The sequence below is a fragment of the Topomyia yanbarensis genome, chromosome 2 (assembly GCF_030247195.1).
Source record: "Topomyia yanbarensis strain Yona2022 chromosome 2, ASM3024719v1, whole genome shotgun sequence".
Lineage (NCBI taxonomy): Eukaryota > Metazoa > Arthropoda > Insecta > Diptera > Culicidae > Topomyia > Topomyia yanbarensis.
The window spans coordinates 18,089,314-18,110,887 of NC_080671.1; the positions used below are offsets into that span (position 1 = coordinate 18,089,314).

Sequence of the window (21,574 nt, forward strand, 5' to 3'; positions counted from 1 at the left end):
GAGGATCCGCCGGGCGAGGTGGCCGCCGACCCGCCCTCGAAAGCAAATTGGTTATCCACTCCCGGATTACTCAAATATAGGAGCTATGAACTAGTTTACAGCACTGATCTTAAAGCGATGTGCGTAGCCACATTAGGCGTCAATGCCTAATATAACAGAGACTTCAATGTATATTTCAAATTATGTCTAACGACCATTATGCCAAACGAAGCCATGGTCACCTGTTGTTATACCAAATGAACATTATGTCAAACGATCTTATGCCAAATGGACTTATGTCAAACGACGTGCTCCCACAAAAAAACTTAAAATTCAGTGAAATCGCTATAACTTTATTGCTTATAGACATAGAACTAAGGCATCTTCGACAAGTTTTTAATAGTTATGAGCGTTCTAAAACTTTTCTGAAGACACAAAAACTCTAGAATGCGAAATAAGATAGTTCGCATCGGAGCGCCAGTGCCGGAGGATTCTATTTGACTTGAATAGTGAATAGTGTGCGGACAAAGGCTGACGGAAAATAAATATCCTTTCTACAGCGCAGTCTATTATTGATAACGGTTTTAAATTCAACTCGCTCTAGGTTTGCTCTAATGTTTACAAAATACATATAAATAAACAAGACAGTTTCGAGCGAACCTAGAGCGATCTAAAAAACGAAATTAGCATAAGATAGCCAACCTGACCAGATAAACGCCAGGTAGTGATAAGTTGAATTGTAAATAAATGCTCCTGCCAGATTGGTAGTAAATAACCAATTGAATATATTTCTTAAAGAAACGCATATTTACCCATTTCATTAATACTTTTTCTTTCATTTTCTCTTTTGTCGCAGATGTTTGCATTCACACCTTCAGGCTGCTAAACAGGAAAAAAGTAATTGACACATGCCTGATTTGACTGACTCGAACCGGTGGTGTTAAACCCTAGCAAGGAAGAGTACTATCATTCGCAACCCGCGCCCAACAAATGCATGCAGGCGTTCGCTACAATCAAGCGACGATCAAACGGGCCGGGAAGCGATCGTCTTTAGCACGTTCAAACAAAGCGAAAACACATCTGACAAGGATAATGCTACTTAAGTGAACATCCGTACGAGAGGATCCTATGTGATATCTAGCTTGTAAGGAACGCGAATAAATATATCTGAATGGGAACGGCGTAGACGAATTCGGGAGCGCTCAATCACAACCACGAAACAAACGAACAACTCGCTATGACTAGTATAACGTTTAAAACGACAACGACGACCGGAGGGGATGCAAATGGTTGTATCGCGGCAGCGGCATCGTCTTCCTCATCAGCGGTGGCTGCAGTATCGCTCATGTCGGATAAATCAATCACGATGACCCCATCGCAGTTAGCCTCGGCTACGACGGCAGCTGCAGTGGCCGCCTCGAATCTGCTCTCAACGGCAGCAGTCAACAATCCGTCGAGTGCCCTGTTTGCAGCAGCTGCTGCTGCGGCAGCTCAACACCAGCAGCAGAACAACAACTACCAGAGCAATAGCAGTAGTAGTAGCCTATATAATAACGATAGCAATAGCAATAACAAAGTGCAGACTAGTGACAAACTCAGCAGTAGTAGCAGCAGCGGTGTTGGGAGTGGTGCCAGTGTTACGGGGGAAGAATACGAAAGGGCCAAGTACAAGACTCCCCAGGAGGTGATGATGCTGTACATGGATAAACTGACCCAATACGAACATCACGAGATTTATCAGTACCCGAAAATCTACTTTATCGGAGCAAACGCAAAAAAGCGACGAGGGATCAGTAATTCCGAGTACGACAACGAGCAGGGTTCATACATACACATCGCTCATGACCATATCGCGTATAGGTATGAGGTGTTGAAAATTATCGGCAAAGGAAGCTTTGGTCAGGTGGTAAAAGCATACGATCATAAAAATCATCAGCATGTAGCACTAAAAATGGTACGGAACGAGAAGCGGTTCCATCGACAAGCGCAAGAAGAGATCCGCATTCTGAAGCATCTTCGGTCGCAGGATAGGATGAACTCCATGAACATAATTCACATGTACGATTATTTCGTTTTTCGTAACCACATGTGTATTACGTTCGAACTGCTGTACATCAACCTGTACGAACTTATAAAGAAAAATAAATTCCAGGGCTTTAGCATCCAGTTGGTTCGAAAATTTGCTCATTCCCTGCTAAAGTGTTTGGATGCACTCTATAAAAATAAGATTATACATTGTGATATGAAACCGGAGAACGTGCTGCTGAAGCAGCAAGGGCGTTCCGGTATCAAAGTGATCGATTTCGGCTCGTCTTGTTTCGAGCATCAACGGGTATACACCTACATCCAGTCGAGGTTCTACCGAGCGCCGGAAGTGATTCTGGGTGCAAAATATGACATGGCCATCGACATGTGGTCGTTAGGCTGTATCCTAGCAGAACTATCCACCGGATTCGCACTTCTTCCCGGGGAGGACGAAGCGGATCAGTTAGCATGTATTATAGAACTGATCGGTATGCCGCCGAAAAAAATGCTCGAAAATTCGAAACGGGCGAAAAATTTTATTTCGGCTAAAGGTTATCCACGGTATTGTAATGTGAAGACATTGGATGATGGCACCACCATGCTAACGGGTGGTTTTTCCCGACGGGGAAAACTGAGAGGACCACCCGGATCTCGTAATTTGGTGAAAGCACTGAACAATTGTGAGGATCCTCTGTTTCTCAATTTTATAGAGCGCTGCTTACGGTGGGATCCTGCGTTACGAATGACACCAGAAACGGCGTTGAATCACTTCTGGTTTCGAAGGTTGTTGCCGCCTTCGCCAAATGTGGCAACTATCACTACCACGAATAGCCCTTCCACCTCTAGCAACTGTCAAAATAGCCATATGAACAAGGTGCTGAATATCGCGTATGCATATGCGGATCAGCAAGCATCTTCGCTGGTGACTACTTCCACTTGCAATTCGCTGGTGGCTTCGCATCATGGAAACTCGAGCTCGCTGCAGTCGTTACAATCCGCATCGCTGACATCATCAGCGATCAGCATTCCAGCTGTTAGTGGGAGTGTGGGTGCCATCGGTGGAATCGGTATCATGGGCGCTGGGGGAACTCTTGGACGGTCGGCGGCCACCACGATCATCGATATTCCATACAATCCAAACGACAAGAAAAGACTTCTGAATAGCTCCCCACAGGCGGTGTCTTCGCTAACCTCCAATCCCGGACTGGCATCCACTTCCTTTTCAGAATATGGTAAGTTTAGTTAATTCCTCCTATCCTTCACCCATCCATACACTGTGCTGCTGCTGTGTGCGTTCGTTCGTACGTCGTTCGTCGTCATGTCGTCTCTGCGCTACTACCAAAAAAACACATCTGCTGCTATGGCCATACAACAGCTACTACCCACAATGTCGTACTCTATACTCTGCTGTCCTCTGTGACCTAAGCCTGTATGTGTGGTATCACTTATCTCTTTCGAAACACAAGCATATCTTGCCATTTTGACTCCACAAAATAATGTCATTTACCAAGCAAACTAAAACAATAATGTCTCGCTCATCTCGACTACGATCACTGTTCGATCTTGAGAATCATGTATGTACTTACTCAGTTGGGCAAACAATAATGGATTTCACTAATACCCTATCTGCATGCTATTACAATAGTTAGTGATGACTCAAGATGGATCGTCTGAACCGTTATCTTAGCCATTTACATATTTTGTGTTTTACTAATCATCAATGTTTCGTGTGATTTTCAACCAGTTAATTCACTGTAACTGTCAATGATCGAGGCGATCGGTATCTTTTCGGGTTTAACTGTTTAAATTAGAAAGATTTTTTTCTTTACCTTCCGTCACTCGCGCTAGTGCACAGAGTGCACGTCCCTCTGAAAATCTTTAAAAAAAATTTAGCTCAATGTAAACTTCCAAAAAAGACATCGCAAATGAATTAAGGACCACCATGGAGAACGTTTACGTTAAGAAGTGCATATCATCGCAGAGGTTTGCGAATGACGGTGAAAGGTCGTCGGTAAAAAACTGTCTACAAGTACAAGGCAGTTCGATGTAAATAGGGAATGTCATAGAATATGGCAATTACTTGCGATGGAGTGCAGCTGGAAGAAGGTCAAGGCCAGGGGCACTGTTGGAAAACTTGAAGAGCGTGCGGTGTGTTTGTTACGCAGAACTACAACCAGTGCTGTATTTGAAAAACGTATCCCCTCGCACTCAGGGACAAGGGAGAGCCCTCACCAGAGACGCGAAATTTGTCGAAAATTTTTGAATGTGCTGTTGGGAACAGCAGTGATTACCCTCAATTAGTAATGATGCCTTATGATCTATCTCAACATAAATCACTTCAAACAATCAATGTAATCGAGCAGATGGGGGGATCGAGAAATAATAAAGCTTCTGAAATGCTTATTATCGCAAGTCAGCCTCTTGTGTAGAGGGAACCCCTTAGAACATAGGACTGACTTGTGATTAGGAGCAGTGCAGATGATCAACTGACATGTGAGTTATTCAAACACGGACAGAGACATTGGGAGAGAACACTTCACTGGGTGATTTAGAAGATTTGGGAAGATGATACTTTACCAGAGGATTGGATACTGAGCGATCATATTCCTAAATGTCGCCACCACCAAAAGCAAGTGAGATCTTTTTTTGTACCTCGGAGAGCATTACGGCAAGTCAATGGGCTTTCTTGTATAATATCGCTTTGGAAGGTGTGATAAGAAGAGTGAGGATTGGCACAAGTGGTACCATGTCCAGGTAGTTTATTCCGCTTTTTGGCTTCGTCTACGACGAGGATTGGACTGGTCGTAAAAGCAATGAGGACAAAATACATGAGATCAAGAGGTTGAAGGGAAGATTCATCACACTGTGAATTGATGGCAAAGACATCGAGGTGTTCGATTTTATTTGGTTACATTCGGTCGAACAAAGTACGATATTGCTCAAAGTTAATCATCTTCAAAATTCTCATTAGACCGATTGTGCTTGATTACAACAAAACCTGGATGTTAAGGGAGGTCCAACGGCCTTCTCGTTTTCATACGGATGGTGCTGCGAATGATCTGCGGCGGGTGCAGATGGAAGACGAAACGTGGCTTAACTAGTCCAACAAGTACATTCTGGTGAGGCGCCTAGCAAGCAAGGTGGATCGACCAAGTTAAAGAAGATCAGGGGAGGAGTCTTAGTGTCCTGAGAGGCTGGCAACAAGCAACCACGGAACGAGTGTACTGCAAATTACTGCTTGATATAGAAAAGGCTATCACGGTTTTAGATTGAAAGACACCAGTGAGGATCGTTGCACTAGCTTTGTAGCAAGATCAAGTCTGATATGATTTCTGTGTCATTTTGCGAACTGGTACGTCTGTTCAACGGTGTCCACGCAATGTGAGCACATCATTTGGAATAAATTGGGTTGGCATAATTTTCATTTGGCATAACAGCAAGGGACGTATGCTGTCGCTTGGCAGTATTTCAAATACGTATATACATACGAATAAAACTTAATTTTTGATGCGCGACGTTTTTCGGAATTCCATTTCCCGAAAAATCATTTCCTCTTAATGTGCCGTTTCCCGGAAAATCTTTTTTCAGAATCTACCATTTCTAAATTATTATTTCCGGGAAAATCGATAGAAAAAACTGTCACTTCTAACCAACTTTATTTTGAGAAGACCTGGGTGGCATTTTATTTGAAGTATTTTTGAATGCTACTGATTTTAAATGCGACTAAACATTTTTATGAGATATTCCATTCCTCGCATTTTTTTTTTGGAATTATCACTGATTTTGAATGTAACTAATAATCTTTTCAATATACATTTTTCTTCGGATACATTTTTGGACTCAATTATTTTTTAATGTTTAGTTAGGAAATTTTGCGCTACATGTCGAGCCAACTGTCTTCCGTGCTACGTCACTCTTTCTAAGTCAACATATTTGTATACTTTGTAAAGTTCGTGGTCCTTGCATTTGCGCTATTTTCTTTTGTCGTCTACTGAGTCGCCGCGTTTTGGACGCAAAATTCTTCTCTCAAACACATCGAACACTCGATTTTCTGCTTGTTTCAATACTCATACCTCATGATTGCACAGAGCAACAAGCAACTGTTTGTACAGAGCAAGTTTTGTGTGCGTCTGTAAGTTCCTGGATTGATCACGCCAACCATACCAAATCCTATTCGCAACACGCATCTTTACATCCCGGTTAACATTGTTATCACTTGTTACTAGTGTTCTAAGATTTATTAATTCATCGACTTTGCACCGTACTTCATCGAATTCTTTGGAACTTGCAGAGTTGTCTTGCTCTTTTTAGCTGCCATGGATTTTGATATCAGATTGTTGCATCGCATCATCGAGCGCTATGTTGGAAGTAGATTAGAGAGTGCATGCTTCAATCCACTTAACGCCACAAACGTGTCGCATATCCTTCTGATTATTTTAGAGGGTTGATTTTGACACAATCAGCGTCATACAAATCAGTTTTGTCGGAAAGCCATATCCAGGTATTACTTGTACAATTGGATTCATTTCACTGAATCGTACACTGCGTTGAAATCCACAAATGGTCAGTCAGCAAGTTATATTTTCGGAATTTAACCAAGATTTTTCTCCGGGTAAACCTCTGGTCTGTCGCTGATAGTCATGTTTGAAACCCGCTTTGTTATTTACCAATAATGGATTCAACCCACAGGCGCAGTCTGCTAAATAGAGTACGGGACGGGAGTGTACAGTTATTACATTCGAGTTCTTATAGATAGGGCATATGAGGCCATCGGCCACTCCGAACGCATTTCTTCTTCCACCCAGACCATCCCGATCACGCAGTGGATCGTTTCGTACACCGGTCACCCCCGATATTTAGAATTTCTTCCGTCTCTCCCAACGGCCTTACCGTTTCCAGCTCTCGTATAGCCTTATGGACTTCGTCTGGTGTCGGTAGATCAACAGCTCGCCCATTATCCTCAATCAATACTCATCCACCTGGCGACACTCCTGTATAATCGGTTAGATTCCTGTCTCGATCATTATTCATGACCGGTGCCGGAATGCTTGGCAAAGCTTTCCTCTGCATCAGTGAGTACCCGATGTAATTTTTTCTCGGCTGTCTTCAGCTTACCATATCGTCTCCTGTTATGTCGTGTAACCGATTATGCTACACAATTACAATAATGGTCGGAGTCGATTTTCGATCGTCGGAAGGTCCTGTCAATGACATCGAAGAAATGTCATAGTCGATTTGCGAGTTTCGCCATTCAATTGTGTCCAAGTGTGCTTCCGAATATTGTACCGTGCAAAATGGATAGCATAGATAGCCATGCGCCTGTCTGCGTCAAATTTGATCAATATAGTTGTTGGGGAGTGAGTGGAGCTCCTCCATTTCCTCCTTCACTGAATTCTTCCCTCCCGACCTATGCATTTGTTTCCCGGATGATGAGTTCTACTTCATACTTTAGGCACACTTGGCAGGTCTTGTCTAGACGCTCATCTAACTCCAATTTCACATCAACGAGTTTTTTAGCTGGCGGGTGCGTGGGCATTGATCAAGCAATAGTTAAAGAAATTGCCTTTTATTCTCAAGATGCTGATACGGTTTCCATCTAATGACCCGTCGCTGCTGCTTGCCTGGAACTGCAAAGCCCACTGCATATTCTGCCTTCTTGTTGTCACTGTAGTAGATCATTAAATAGGAATACTGCAAAGGGGTTCTCTCGGTTTAGACTTTAGCGAGGAAGTCGTTTTTGTCCTAGTTTAGTTGGCTCTACAGAATGCGTGCAGAAATCTGGTAGAACGATTTCTGCCAGCAGATTTGGTATCTGGGAAGCTGTCGAACAAACTTACTCCGTTTTGCTTGGAATCTCGCTAAGATTATAGTGAACAAGGACTATTTCAACAAATCGCAATTTGCAAATGGGGAGGGGAGAGGATGGTTAATCGTGGTTCATTCATTTTTTCTTCAGAGTCGACTGTTTTGATCGGTTCATGAGTAAATCGCCTATCTATTGCAATCTCCGCTTTCACTTTTTGCAGCTCTCGAGCAAGTAGGACGGTTGTCGCAGGTTCCAACGGACCTCTTGCGTTCAAAGTACTGAGTATCCAATCAGTTTGCGTTAAACGTTGCGTTGGTTGGTTGATTATTTACCTTGGAACTGTCATTACGAATAAAGCTGACGAGGCATCGCTTTTCTACCCGTTTCGGGATAGATGCTGTTAGGAGTCGCTTCTATAATGGACAACAGACGATTATCGAATTTCCGCATTCCTGTCAGCATCTGATCATCTCATCTCATTGTGGTTGGCTCCCTAATCTTCATCAAGGTAGTTCGTACACCATCATCTGGCACCACGGGGATGTAGGCATAGGAGTTCTGTACCAGAGGCGAATAACCAAATATGGCATGATGTTGCACATGCTACAGCATGATGTTTTCTGAAAAATCGTCCAATCGACCAAAGATTGTTGCTGGGGTTAGTGAATCTGGGAAACGAGTTATGGGGAAAGAATTTTCTGGAGAAACCCATCACCAACAAATAGAAGTCTGGTTTCAATTGATCCGAATGAATTGAATCAAATGATTACAATGAAAATTATGCCTTTTGTTATTTTAAAATATGCCAAACGACTATTACGCTTAACGACAATTATGCCAAACAATGAAAGTATATTTCAGTAGCTACCGTACGAATGTTGCTACCCACCTGAAACATTCAAAGACATTAAGGATGCGACAAACTGGATGAAGACTGTAAATGGTGAATTGAGGTCACATCAACGAAGTCTGTCGTGCTAAGAGCGAATGACCCATCGAGGTTAAAGCCGCGATAAAGTCTGTCGTATACTTGAATAATCACAAGATTCAATGGGAATGCAACGAATTGAATATATGGGGTAGATGAAAACCAGAATGGCAAATAAAATTGCTACAACGTACGTTTGGTAATGGAAGACTGGGACAACAAGTGAAGCTAGGTTTCTCTTGATTTCTTGTATTTCGATTGTTTGTTTTGTGCATGATTTCAGCTACCACTGTTTTAAATCAAGTGTGTCAGTTGAAAAAATCCTACACAAGTTGAAGCAGAAGGGTCTGCTTCCCTGATGGTGCAACCAAGCCGTCAAAGCCATACAGTAGACTGGAAACTATTAAAGCAAATCCAAAACCTTTCGACGTAGACGTGGCCATCAGATTTGGGGCTATTCGCCATACAGTTCGAAATATACACATTCAGGAGCGTTTCTTCTAGTATTGGGCTACTAAGTAACCGAACTGGATAGTAAAGCAAAATGTTACAACCAAAACATGGGCCCGATAGCTGTATGACCATAACTAAATTCAACGAATGCATCCTTACGGCAGATGACACGTAATGTAATGTTGTAATGTTGAATTTACGGGCAAATTCGCCTGTAAGCTTAATATCTGGCAGGAAATCTGCTACTGTGGTCGGATTTTATTCACAACCAACAATTTGAACGGGCTGTTATACATCAATGAATGTTCGAAAATCTGCTGTTCATTAGATACCAGGCCTCCCTCGTAAGGTATTGGATAGATTTAGCGAGTTTCCACTACAGTAAGAATGCGCAGCAGGGGTATCGCAATAATAACGTAAACGTCATTGAGCAAGGATAACCTCCACGAACTGCCCGGAATTCCACCCAATCAAAAAGTGTTGGGGTATCATTAAAGCTAAACTGAAGAAGAATAGATAAATATCTAAGAATGCTAATTAAATGGCCTGATGCTGGTAAAAATTAATCGATGACATTAGCCGGCCGCTTGAGCAGAAGTTGATGGCACATATCCAAAGTAGGAATTTTCATTCGAGAGGAATAATTGCAAATTTTGTTACAACTCGGACAATATTGACAATTGGATTTCACAGACTTCAAAATTGCTTTGAAGAATGACGCAGCAGTTTCACAAAGAGCACCCGAAGCATCAAATCTAGTTAGTAAGTTGAACGAATCACTACACATGTTGAAGCAGAACTTGCTATGTTACAACGACAAGCGGAATGTTCTTGATGGGAGTTTACATTAATTCAAAACGCGACAATTGTCTTTCACTAGAACCAATCGGCAAGGATACGACGGGTACGTCGACAACCTGCCTAGCATTCGAAATATGAGAATGCTTCCTTGGAATTAAAATTATGTATAAACGATCGGTTTGATGAACGTCTCATGAAGCTTTGATAATCACTTACAAAGGATTCTCAGTGCAAATGCAATTTCTATGTGCACTATCAATCAAGTGTGAAATTCCAAATCTGTGATGGAATGTACCAACTATTTACTTATTTAACGGTTCCATTTTTCTTGTTTTACCACACATATCACCTACTACTAACGCAATGTACTGGTATTTTCATGCTTGCTGATAGTTTTTCCCCAACTAATACATCTGAATCCTGCCAAATTGAACGTAAATTTTTATTTGCTTCTTCCGAACTGTATAGTGGTCGTCATCGAGTGAGTGGAACATCTCCAATTTCTGTATTTGGTTAGATACGGTAGGTTTTTGTTTCGGCGATCAGAGTACGCCAGTTAAAAACTGTTTTACCGTGGAACGTCAAACGCAGATGAGAGCATCAGTAAGCTAGAAGAATCAAAATGGCAAGCGAGAAACGAAAAAAAAAAAAACAAAAATGTCAGATTAATGTTTCGTATAAGTAGCAAAAATTGGGTAAAATGAATGTTAGGTAGTAACTGAAAATACATTGTTGTAATGTAGCTTAGGTTTAGTAGCATCCCCAGAGTGGCAACGAGATTAGATGGCTTGAATAGCGCTCGAGCGACAAATTAATATATCTAATAATAATTATGGCTAAGAAAGTAAGCAAAAAGGCGAAAACACTCATTAACTGATAGGACCTGTAGTAGCAGTTATAAGTAAATAAATTTATGCTATGAGGATAAATTGTAATTTAATGTTCCCTAGTGGATAGATAAACAGTTAGCAAAATGTGAGAAGTGATGAGTGAAGAACTTTAGAAATTTGCTGTTTGAAAATGGTACATTTATGCATGATTGAAGACTAACAAAATTATTAATTAAAAAACCATCGGTACTAGTTGGATTTTACTATTGCGTCACTGGATAAAAACAGACTTGTATAAACTATTCAGAAGTACGAAATTTATATCATTGTTGAAAAAATGATAAAATTGTTTTGTAACGACAAATACAAATTAAAAGTGCGCGAAACTAAACAGCAACAATGATTGAGAAAAAGAATGATTGCGTTGTGTTGTGCGAATGTGGTTGACCATTGATTAGACAATTCCGCATAAGGAAGCAAACAAAACTTAAGCTAGATAATGAGAAGCGTAATCAATTGCTAGTGGAACACAGTTTAGTAGCAAAAAAAAACAAAAACAAAAGTTGGTTTATATAAAACTGCAGTGTTATTTTCATACGGAAGGAAAACTTTGAAAAACTGTCATGAACCAAAGTTGTTCAAAAAAAGATAAGGCTGTTAAACGCGCGCATATCGACTGCACCAACTAATCAAACATAAGTACAGCTACCGCTTGTTTAATAAACAGGAACAAAACAATGATCGATTGTTTCTTACACAATTAATCAAGGTTGCACATTTTTAGGAAAATCATTGTAAAATCTAAATTATTTCATTACTGCCACCGCTGTTACCTGCTTTTTTCGAACTTGAACACTACCTATCACAATGCATTTGGCTCTCTAGTAATGGCATGTAGAATCATTTCAGTGAGTCATCTCAAGAGGGTGTAAATCGCGTCGTTTTGATCTCATACTTTCATTCACAAACCGGTTCGAAAAGTACGCGCTAATATTGTTTGTCGAAACCGAGTTGCACCTAATTTGGTGGGCCTAAACGCTGGAAAAGATAATCTTTGTTGTTGTTGGTGAAATGCTCATCTCGTGAGAAGTATGATTACGTTTGCCTCAATGGCATTGCATTAGGTACCTACGATAGCAAAATGCATTAGATATTATGTAACGGATACAAAGAACATGTTGTGAGACTACATTTTAGGGAAACTTGATAACTTGGATTAGAAACAGAGAAGCTTTTAACTGTAGATGAGAGAGGAAAAACGGCTGAAGAATAACGTTCCGATGCATCATCGCAAAAAAGAAGGATAAGCGGGCTGCTGCAAATCGGAGAAACGTCACGGGAATTAGGAAAGTAAAAAAACTTTTTCAAGATTTTATCTAACTAATCTTAAGGTCAAACGGTACATAATCATTTTAATGAATTCTTATTTTTTCTTTGGTTCCAGCCAAAAATTTTAAACCTTTCTGGTAGTGTGCTGGAATTAACTGATTCGATACAGAAAGATGTTTAAGGTTTAGATGGAGTATTCAAAAGGTGTCACCCGTTCAGCCTTTTTTAATATTCGTCGTCGTTTCGTATCCACGAGTAGAGTATTGCCAGAATTAGACCCTAACCAAAAACCCGCTGCGATGGGGGCCCAAGATATCCAATTAGCTTACCTCCGTTAACGGTTTGAAATTATAAACCCTTGAACCATTTAAGCCGTCCGCAATAGGACACACACCACACGCTGTCGGTACTTTTTGGAGTAATCGTGTAGTTTCGACAACGGCTGGCACTGTGGCGCTAGACATCCCACAGATCATTCACATTTCACCTCACTTATGAACGAATTCTGTTGCGGTTTTTACCGTTACAGATATGACCAGCACGCATCGAACGAGTAACAGATTTGGGGAAGAAGAGAAGAAAGTAGCCTCCCCACATCAACACGAAGGGATTGACCGGGGGCAAGAGGATTGTCCCTACCCCCCGGATAAACAGATCTCGTAATTCTACTCCTGGCTTTCCACCGGTAAAGGAACATCAAGAGCCCCACACAACCACCAACGCACCGAGTATCAACCACATCAACACAGTCAACAACAAAGATCACGAATGGTCGTTCCAATGGATGTTTCGTACTGCGGTGGAACTCGTTCGGTCTCAGAGCGAACATCAACGAGTTGAAGCTGCCTATCTGCGAGCACGGATCTTGTCAACCAATACGTGGTAGAATCAAGTTTTATCAGAAGGAACTATATCCTGCTACTAATATTGAACTCCCAACAAAATCGGCGCGTGTAACTGAACATCAGTTTATAGGTCGTAGCCGCACATATCTTGCTGTCAATACAGGCAACAGCTGTGACTATTTACGTCCCTCCTTCCATTCAGCAATGCCAGGCAACATTCGACGACCTGCTCGATTAACTAGAAGGCCCAGTAGTGTTCCTTGAAGACTTCCATCATATCGTTTGGGGATCTCTGTCATAGGTTGCTTCATCTTGGAAACGACGTTGACTAGAAAGCTCGTGATTCTCAATTATTGTCCCATAACTCGCACCGATCTGGCTATGGGTTTCATTTTGGGGAAAACCTGACTCGAAAGTTTATCTGGCGAACCATTCTGGACACACATAACAGTGATCATTTGTAGCTCAAAAGCCCCATCTCTGGTTTATCGAATGTACAAAAACTTGACAAAAATGGCACCATGATCGAGTAGACTGGCCTTTGTTGCGCATCACGGTTGAGTCCATCATATAGATTGGTCGATTGGGGTCAAAAGCTGTACAATGGTGGTGCCTGAAGTGAAGCAAGCTGTTAAGCAACGTAGAACGCATCTTCGCGCCCTTTGACGTATTGATATATCAATTCTAGACAGACCAACAGCACTCAGGCGATCCCAGGAATCACGAGCAACAGCATGAAAAGTTGTAAATTAGCCAAACAACATTCATGGGGAGATTTCGTGGCTAAGATTTTGCCGAGTAGTACGACGACCGACTGTGGCATACAGAGCGTGATAACCGAAAGCGAAGCACTGTAGTATGAAAGCGAACGGATGACTTTACGGACAACCCTGAAAAAGTAGCAGAAGACCTAGCAAAACACTACAGTGAAAGATCGGCGACTTCGAAATACTCTCCATCCTTTCAAGCAACGAAGGCACGAGCCGAACGGCAGCACGTAACATACTCGCCCGATAGCGATGACGTGTACAACACTGACCTTATCTTGCGTGAACTGGTGTGGGCTCTTGACAAAGGGCGAAGTGTCTCGACAGGACTTGACATGGTAGGCTATCCGCTTACTCCACAACTCCCGTTATTCGTGAAAATAACACTTCCCGAAATCTTCAACGTCGTTTGGCGTAACGGTGCCTTTCTCGCTAGCTGACGAACCGCTGTAGTTACCCGAGCAAAGTCGAACATCAAAATTACAACAAGTAGAAATCATATTTTGATAATAGCATCAAATTAAAATCTTATTTTGCTATCAGTTTTAGATTTTTTAAATGATATCAAATTTTGATCCCCTTTTGCTTTCAATTTACTCTCACTAATAGCAGAATTAGTTTTCTGTTTGATGTCATAGGACAATTTTGTTGCTCTCCATTTTGATCTTTTAGCCGTTAAAACAACCAAAAAGAACGAGTAATCTTTTGCCGAACATCACAACATCAAGTTTAGTGTTCAATTTGTTGTCAGACTCTGCTCGGGTATGCTTATCCCAAAAACCCAAATGATTCTGGACCAGCTGCTTTCCGCTCTGTTTCGCTCACTAGGTGTATATTAAAGCTGTTGGAGCGTATCGTAAACCGTCGACTCATCACCGAGCTGGAGTCAAGTGGGTGAACCAATAAACGGCAACATGATTTTCGATCTGGACGAGAGATTGATAAATACTTTGCAGAGCTTGAGAGTCTCATAGAATCGTTGGACTTCTCCAAGGCATAGGATACAACGTTGCGATATGGTATACGTCGTACATTAAAATGTAAAGTGGCGAATACGAACAGACAAATTATCAATATGCTGCAAAGCTTTTTTCTCCGAGTGTAGGTTTCAGCTGTCAGGAATACATAAACTGGAAAATGGAGTACCACAAGACTCAGTTTTAACAGTGACACTGTTCCTCCTCGAGATGCAACCGATCTCCTTGTGGTGCGAGGTTGCAAAACAGAAGATCGAAAACTACAGGCCGCGGTTCAGACTGTCGAAAAGTTTCTGCCACAAAGTCTAACTTCTTTTACTGTATTCCTAACGTACGTCAAGATCCAGTGCGTGAAATCACCATTGATCGCGTAATTGTCTCGAGAACAAACCGATTGCGGATGCTCGTTGTAACGTTGGACCTGACGTTGCATTTTAAAGCGTATTGCAAGATGGTTAAGAAGTCCTGTGATTCCAAACACCGTAAATGATAAGTGCCAAACTTCCGCTTGGTAAACGATCGATATAGCTTCAAGTGGGATCTGCGATGATCACTTCGAAAATAATGTACGGAATTGGCCGAGTGAGTAGAGGAGTCCAAACATCACTGCAGACACTCACTCCTGCTTACAATAAAATTGTACGTTTCACCTCTGGTGGATTCGTTATAAGTCCAATCCTCTCGATAATGGTCGAAGCAGGCACTCTTTCATTCGAACTACTAACGGTGCAGTCTATTGCGCAGATTGCTTAACGAGATTTGGAGTAAGACCGTAGCAATAGCGACCTCCCACTGATTCGGCGAGCCTCGAATCACGCAGAAATTCACCGTAGCAACGCTACTCATAATTGGTACGCTTGGTCGAAGAAGGGGTCGAGAGTGCAACAAGCAAAACCGCCGATTGTTTGGAACGTGAAGAAAGTTCGTCAAGAAAAATGTCAAGAAAGGGCCGGAAAACAATCCGGTACAGTTCGAGCAGTAGCCTAAACACTATTGACAAACCGATTTCAGCAATCGACTGTAATACACACCGACAGCCCGACTCCATGATATTGTTATAGCGAGAATACGGAGTCTTCCGCAACACTGTAGCGTTTTCTCTGCGGAAGCGTATGCCAGTAAGATGGCTTTGTCAATCCCGAACTGTTAGTACTGAAAAACTCTGCGAACTATCGGTTGATCTTGAAAGGTGACAAATCGATACATCCGTGGATTCAAGATGGAGAAGCGCTAGCACAGAGTAAACCACTTCGATTCGCCTGAATCTCAAAGAATAGCGGCATTACCGGAAACGAACTGAGCGATTTGGCAAGAACACACCCGGTCGCTGATATACCAATCCCAACTGAAGATGCTAGGAGAGCAATAAAATACGCGATACAAAGTCAATGCAATGGTTCGGCTCCTGAGAGGTAAAGCTTTGTAAAATAAAATGCGATGAACGGAGCGAAATAGTGCAACCGATCAACGCATACTATCCCGGCTACGAATCTGCCACACAAGACTGACCCATACGTTCCTCCTAATGAGAGAATCTCAGCCGAACTAGTCAATGTTTTGTTGTGACAATAGCTGTAGGTGCGTCAACTGATATTATGTTGCAGGAAATACACCAACAAGGTATAACAATATGGTATCAGTTCAAATAATCCGAGAGATGTGCTGAACGGTGAGGAAAACAACGAAACCGAAATTTGAACATTGAATTGAAATGTATATTGTATGGTTCCTCGACACGATTGCACCACACAACGGACACATATAAAACGATTGTGGCTCGGAATTGAGTTGTACTTTCATGAACTAAATAGCAGAATTACTCCGACAGCATTCAGATGAACTCGCGAACTGCTAGACCGGTCAACCTCAGTGATTATTTTTTTACCATTATCCAGTCATCTGTGCAGTCGCAATTACTAAAGCTGAATGAAGACGTAAAACGACAACACTGCGTCTTAACTAGAACCTAGTACAGTATTTGCTGGTGGAAGCGAAAAATTTATCTTCAAATATCACGCTTGTGGCAAACCAGGAGACAAACTATGTACGGAGAATGAGAAGCTTGTCAAACACGCTAAGCTGGGAAAACAAATGGTGCAGTTGGCTTCAATGAAGATTTGACTTGTATGAAAAAAGAAGGCGAACGTGGAAGCAACGGATTCCGATGGATCCTGGATAGCGGTGTATCCGAGCAGACGGTGGAGAAGGAAATAGAAGGGAAATTGCCGTTCCTAAACCTGATGATTACTAGAAAAGCGAACAACAAACTATAGTTTGAGATTTACAGTAAACCGAGCGGGATAAAATATACTAGGTTGCTGAATTCAACGGGTATGAAGAGAAATTTGTGAACAAAATACCAAGAAAACACGAAAGGAAAAAGGACAGATAGAACGCGACAACGTTAGCGACGGATACAACAAAGGAACCAAGCATTTGCTTGCCGTTTTACCCTAAAATCACTAACCATCCCAAAACATCATGGTTACCAAGTCGCATACAAACGCGGTAACACGCTGAAAGACTTCTTATGTAACCTTAAGGACAAGTTTCCAACCGATCAAAAATCGGGGATCTACCAAATTCCCTGCAGAGATTGCCACGCAGAATACATCGGTCAAACCCGCCGACAGTTCAAAGTTCGCACTCAAAACACAAACATGCTATTGACCATGAAAAAGCCAACGACCCTAGTGTGGCGGCACACACTATCACACAATAGACTGGGACTGTGCGAAACTCGTTAAAAATATACGAAAAGTTGAAGGACAATAAGTGTTGTGTCCTGTTTTGCATCGCGTTTTTGTAAGTGTGAATTGAGCACTGAAAACGCTTACGACAAATTTGGCCAGCTAGGGAGTATCGCTGACAAGTCACTATTATGGGGAACTAACGATGTCTGCTGCAATAGTTAGTAATAAAAAGCTGAACTGTACTACATATAATGTCCTGTATGACCCCCATTGAACAATTTATTTTCTATCAAAAAAGTCGCAGATCGAGGAATGGAAGTGACATTTGGTTAAAATGGTGAACGTATCCTAAAAGACTCAGAGATAGTATGTACTGCTAGTCGTACTAACGGTATCAGCTAAACAAGGAAGTGGATCAGTGTGACTCAGCGATAGTTGCCGAATCGGGGAATAAAATAAATCTTAAGGATTGTCGTTTTGTACATATCGGAAATACTGAATTCATGAAGCTTATTCGTGGCAATGTGGTAAAAGGCAGCGAAGTCAGTGGAATTAAAGCGCCAGAGGCAAAGATTCGTGCATGATGGGAAAACAAACATGAGCGCCATTTGAAGAGTCTTTGCGGCCCCGTTTGTCACGTCCACTTCAGCTGATTCATACGAACGTGAGCAGTTAATTCACGCCATCTTGAGACGGCAGGTAAATTATCCTCAGTTTTATTAATTACATGCACTTTACTGCTGGTGTATAATTCAACATGGAGTTCGTTGGGTACTGCGAAGTAACTGGGAAAACTCTGGAACCAACCGTACCGTACAAGCCACAACAAGATGTTGCAAAAAGGATGATTCGTACAGTTATGGAGCGGTCGAGAGCGATGCTGAATGAAGCAGGATTCAATCGGTCGATGTGCAGTAAAGCAGCATTTATTGCTGATCAACCGAAGTTCTACGGAGTCTTTGGAGAAAACCAGTACACCATTTGGAATGTAGCTTTTAGCAGCAAGAAGTTCAGTCACATTTCGAAGAGGAACTTGATCTGAAAAATCTATTTTGCTACCTAGTTGTCTTCGGTTTGAATGAGTATCTGCTCAGGAATCCTCCAGTTCACCGAATGATCGTCATTTTTCAAGACGTTGTGGTGAAGGAATTGCAACCCAAAGATACAAAGATACTGCAAATAATATGTGGATAGTATACCTGATTCTACTGAAGCTGGTGAAGATCTAGAATCAGAAAGACGCAACCGTAGGCCTCCCTCGCGTTTCGTTGATCTCAACCTGTGTTTTTTCGCATTAAATACGTAGGATTACCTGAAAGATCTTTCGCAACATATTTATGAATTTTAAAAGCGCGATGACTGGCCTCAGTGAAAACCTGCAATTGATGAAGGGAGAAAATAACACCTGGTCTCTTGTTGACCTTCCTTCTGGTAGAAAAGCAAGACCTTGCAAGTGAGTATTTCAAATTAAATTAACGGTGCTGTTGCCAACTATACAAAGCACGCTTAGTAACGAAAGGATGCTCTCAGCATCAGAATTTCAACTTCCAGGAAACTTATGCATCTGTTGCTCGTATGGCTACTGTTAGAACGATTTTTATATGCATCAAATGAATGTGAACCTTTATGAGACAGATGTCTCTACGCCACTCCACGGACGTTCAAGTGTATCTGATTCTTTATGTTGACGACATCGTTTTAGCTTTTTCCCTGGAAGAAGTGACAAAACCATATGTAATGTGGGATAAGAATTTGAAATAGACAAACTGCAAAAACTTTGCAATTCTCTAGGATTGAAATTCGAATTCGGTACCTGCAGCGAACGCACGAGCGAACGAAGCACTCTCGTTTGTTTACCAAATGAAGACAAAGATCGGAATAGCCTTTAGTCGGTTTTGCTGATGCAGATTGAGAGATCGACGTGACCGATCGATGGTCAACATCTGGATATGTTTTTCACTGTATCGTTACCATCTATTGAAGTAGCATATTTTCCTTAATCAAGCGTCCTGTGAAGCAATCTGGCTGAACAATATACTTACGTAATATACCTTTCGTCATCTTCAAAGACCATGACAAGAAACCACGAGACCAGAAGCAAATGAAACACTTGGTTATTTGGTACAATTTTATTCGGGAATGCATTCATAACTTGATTCAGAACGATTTTATTGACTAATCAGTACTACTAAATCAACTTGCTGACGTGCTCACAATAGGACTTGCTGTAATCACATTCAACGAGCATAGAGCCGCACTTGCTTTGAGGTATAGGTGATGTAATTGATCAAGTGTTTGTAATAAACCGGAACTTCGTAATATCTTGTGTTTCGCTACAAATGAATAGTATTTATTCAGACACTCTTGCTTATACAGATTCGAGTCTATCGTTTTGTTGATGATGAACATCTTGGTTTTAAGCTCCCAGCAGCAAATATCTTGTCAGATCATCAGTTTCCGAGCGAATATATCGACAAAAACAAACATCAATTTTCTCCGTGCTGTTGTTAGATCAAACTTTTGTTCGACACTTGTCTGAAGTCCATTTTGACATAAAACAACCATTGGAATGCATCCTCCGTGCTTCATCAGAACCCGGACGTACGACGTCCGGACGCGGATTCTGGCAAGTAGATTCTGCTCCATCGCCCTATTCGGTTGCTTGTAGTCGCGAAATGAACGGTTCCTACAGCTACACCAAGGCAAAGTTTGCTAGCACCGCAAGACCAAGGCAAAGCTTGCTCCTAAGAACCAGTATAATAACACAAATGGTGAAATACTCATAAATTCATCACCAATGTGTTGAATAAAGAACGTAGATGCTGTTCTGACCAAGGGCCTCAAATATGTAGGGTGATTATAGAAATAGTTAGGGATTCCAGAATTTTTGATTTTTGTTATGCTGCGCATCCATGCGCCACCTATATTTTTCTACATGAATTAATCTCGCGCTTGACAGTATTTATATGACACCGTGGGGATTCCGCATGAGTGTTTTTTGAGTCTCAGAGTGTAAAGCAGAGCTTCGACAAGGGTGTCTATTTTATTGGTTACCTTACCTATCAGTTTATGTACTTTTAATCCCAGAAACTTCATGAAAACAAATATTTGCTCTGTAGAGCTACATTTGGAAGGAAACAATCCTATGCATTATCCGATTTGCAGCATCCCGTCTACTTCTGGTTACGCGTACCTCGTTGACTAAATCCTATCAGTAGCAAAAGTACTATCGCCATTGAGTCTAAGTGTCGTATACTTCTGCAAGTTGCATTCAAAAGAACTATTTTTTCAACAATCAGGGAAGAGGAATGGTTCTGCAAAACGTAAACGTGCAGGAATTAATAAGACAACTAATTAGAGAAGAGAACCAGTAAAACTAAGCGAAACAAACTGCCAATAAATAAGAGTTCTAGTGAAAAATAAAAACAAAATCACATTTCTCATAGAATCATAAACATTGAACAGTCATACTAAATTGTGTAACCATCACCATTGTCAAAGATTTCCTCTAAAAATAAGTGTGTCGAACAGAAGAGAAGAAATTCAATGCGTAATGTAGTATAACCAATGACACATCTTTGCACATCTAACAACCAACCACACACACATAAAATAGTTCCGCATCAGCTCAACATTAACTATCGCCATACACCCAGTAACAAGCCGTAAACAGACACACACAGTAGACTATTTGTAGCTGTATTACCATTTGTATACAATCAACTTTTGATAAAGTATTGAATAGAGCAATTTCTCACTCAACGTGAGCCGATTCCAAAATTATTCTTTCATTTTTTCTACACCAGGCCGGGATTTAATACTATCTATAGACACAATTAAGTAAACAAACTTTCTGATAGTCCTACAAAGATAGATATTTTTACTCTGATAGTAGAAAACACACAAACAATAAACTACATACAAAACTCTAGACGATGAAGCTATTTAGGTAACAAGGCAGGTAAACCATTTTACTTTTACTCACCCCCTTTCGAAATGTGTAAGGCTTGCTAAAAAAATGGAGATTCCTTTCCTGCTTGGATAATCTCATCCCATTCACTGTGCTTTTTATGCACCTTTCCTTCGGTTTTTTGTGAAAGTTTTATGCGCACTTTTCAACCCGAATTGACTTCCATCACAC

At 41.3% G+C, this 21,574-nt stretch overlaps 1 protein-coding gene across 3 annotated transcripts in view; it reads left to right on the forward strand.

Moving 5' to 3' along the window:
• The window catches only part of LOC131686227 (dual specificity tyrosine-phosphorylation-regulated kinase 2), a 40,414-nt gene extending 19,078 nt beyond the window's left edge, over positions 1–21,336 (forward strand). For all 3 annotated transcript variants that reach the window (XM_058970474.1, XM_058970475.1, XM_058970476.1), the window contains exons 3-4: positions 836–3,236; positions 10,461–21,336. In XM_058970474.1, coding sequence (XP_058826457.1) covers positions 1,217–3,236; positions 10,461–10,477 — 2,037 coding nt within the window. In that variant the 5' untranslated portion in view covers positions 836–1,216 and the 3' untranslated portion in view covers positions 10,478–21,336. The remainder of the gene's footprint in view (positions 1–835; positions 3,237–10,460) is intronic.
• The last annotated feature ends 238 nt before the right edge of the window (positions 21,337–21,574 follow it).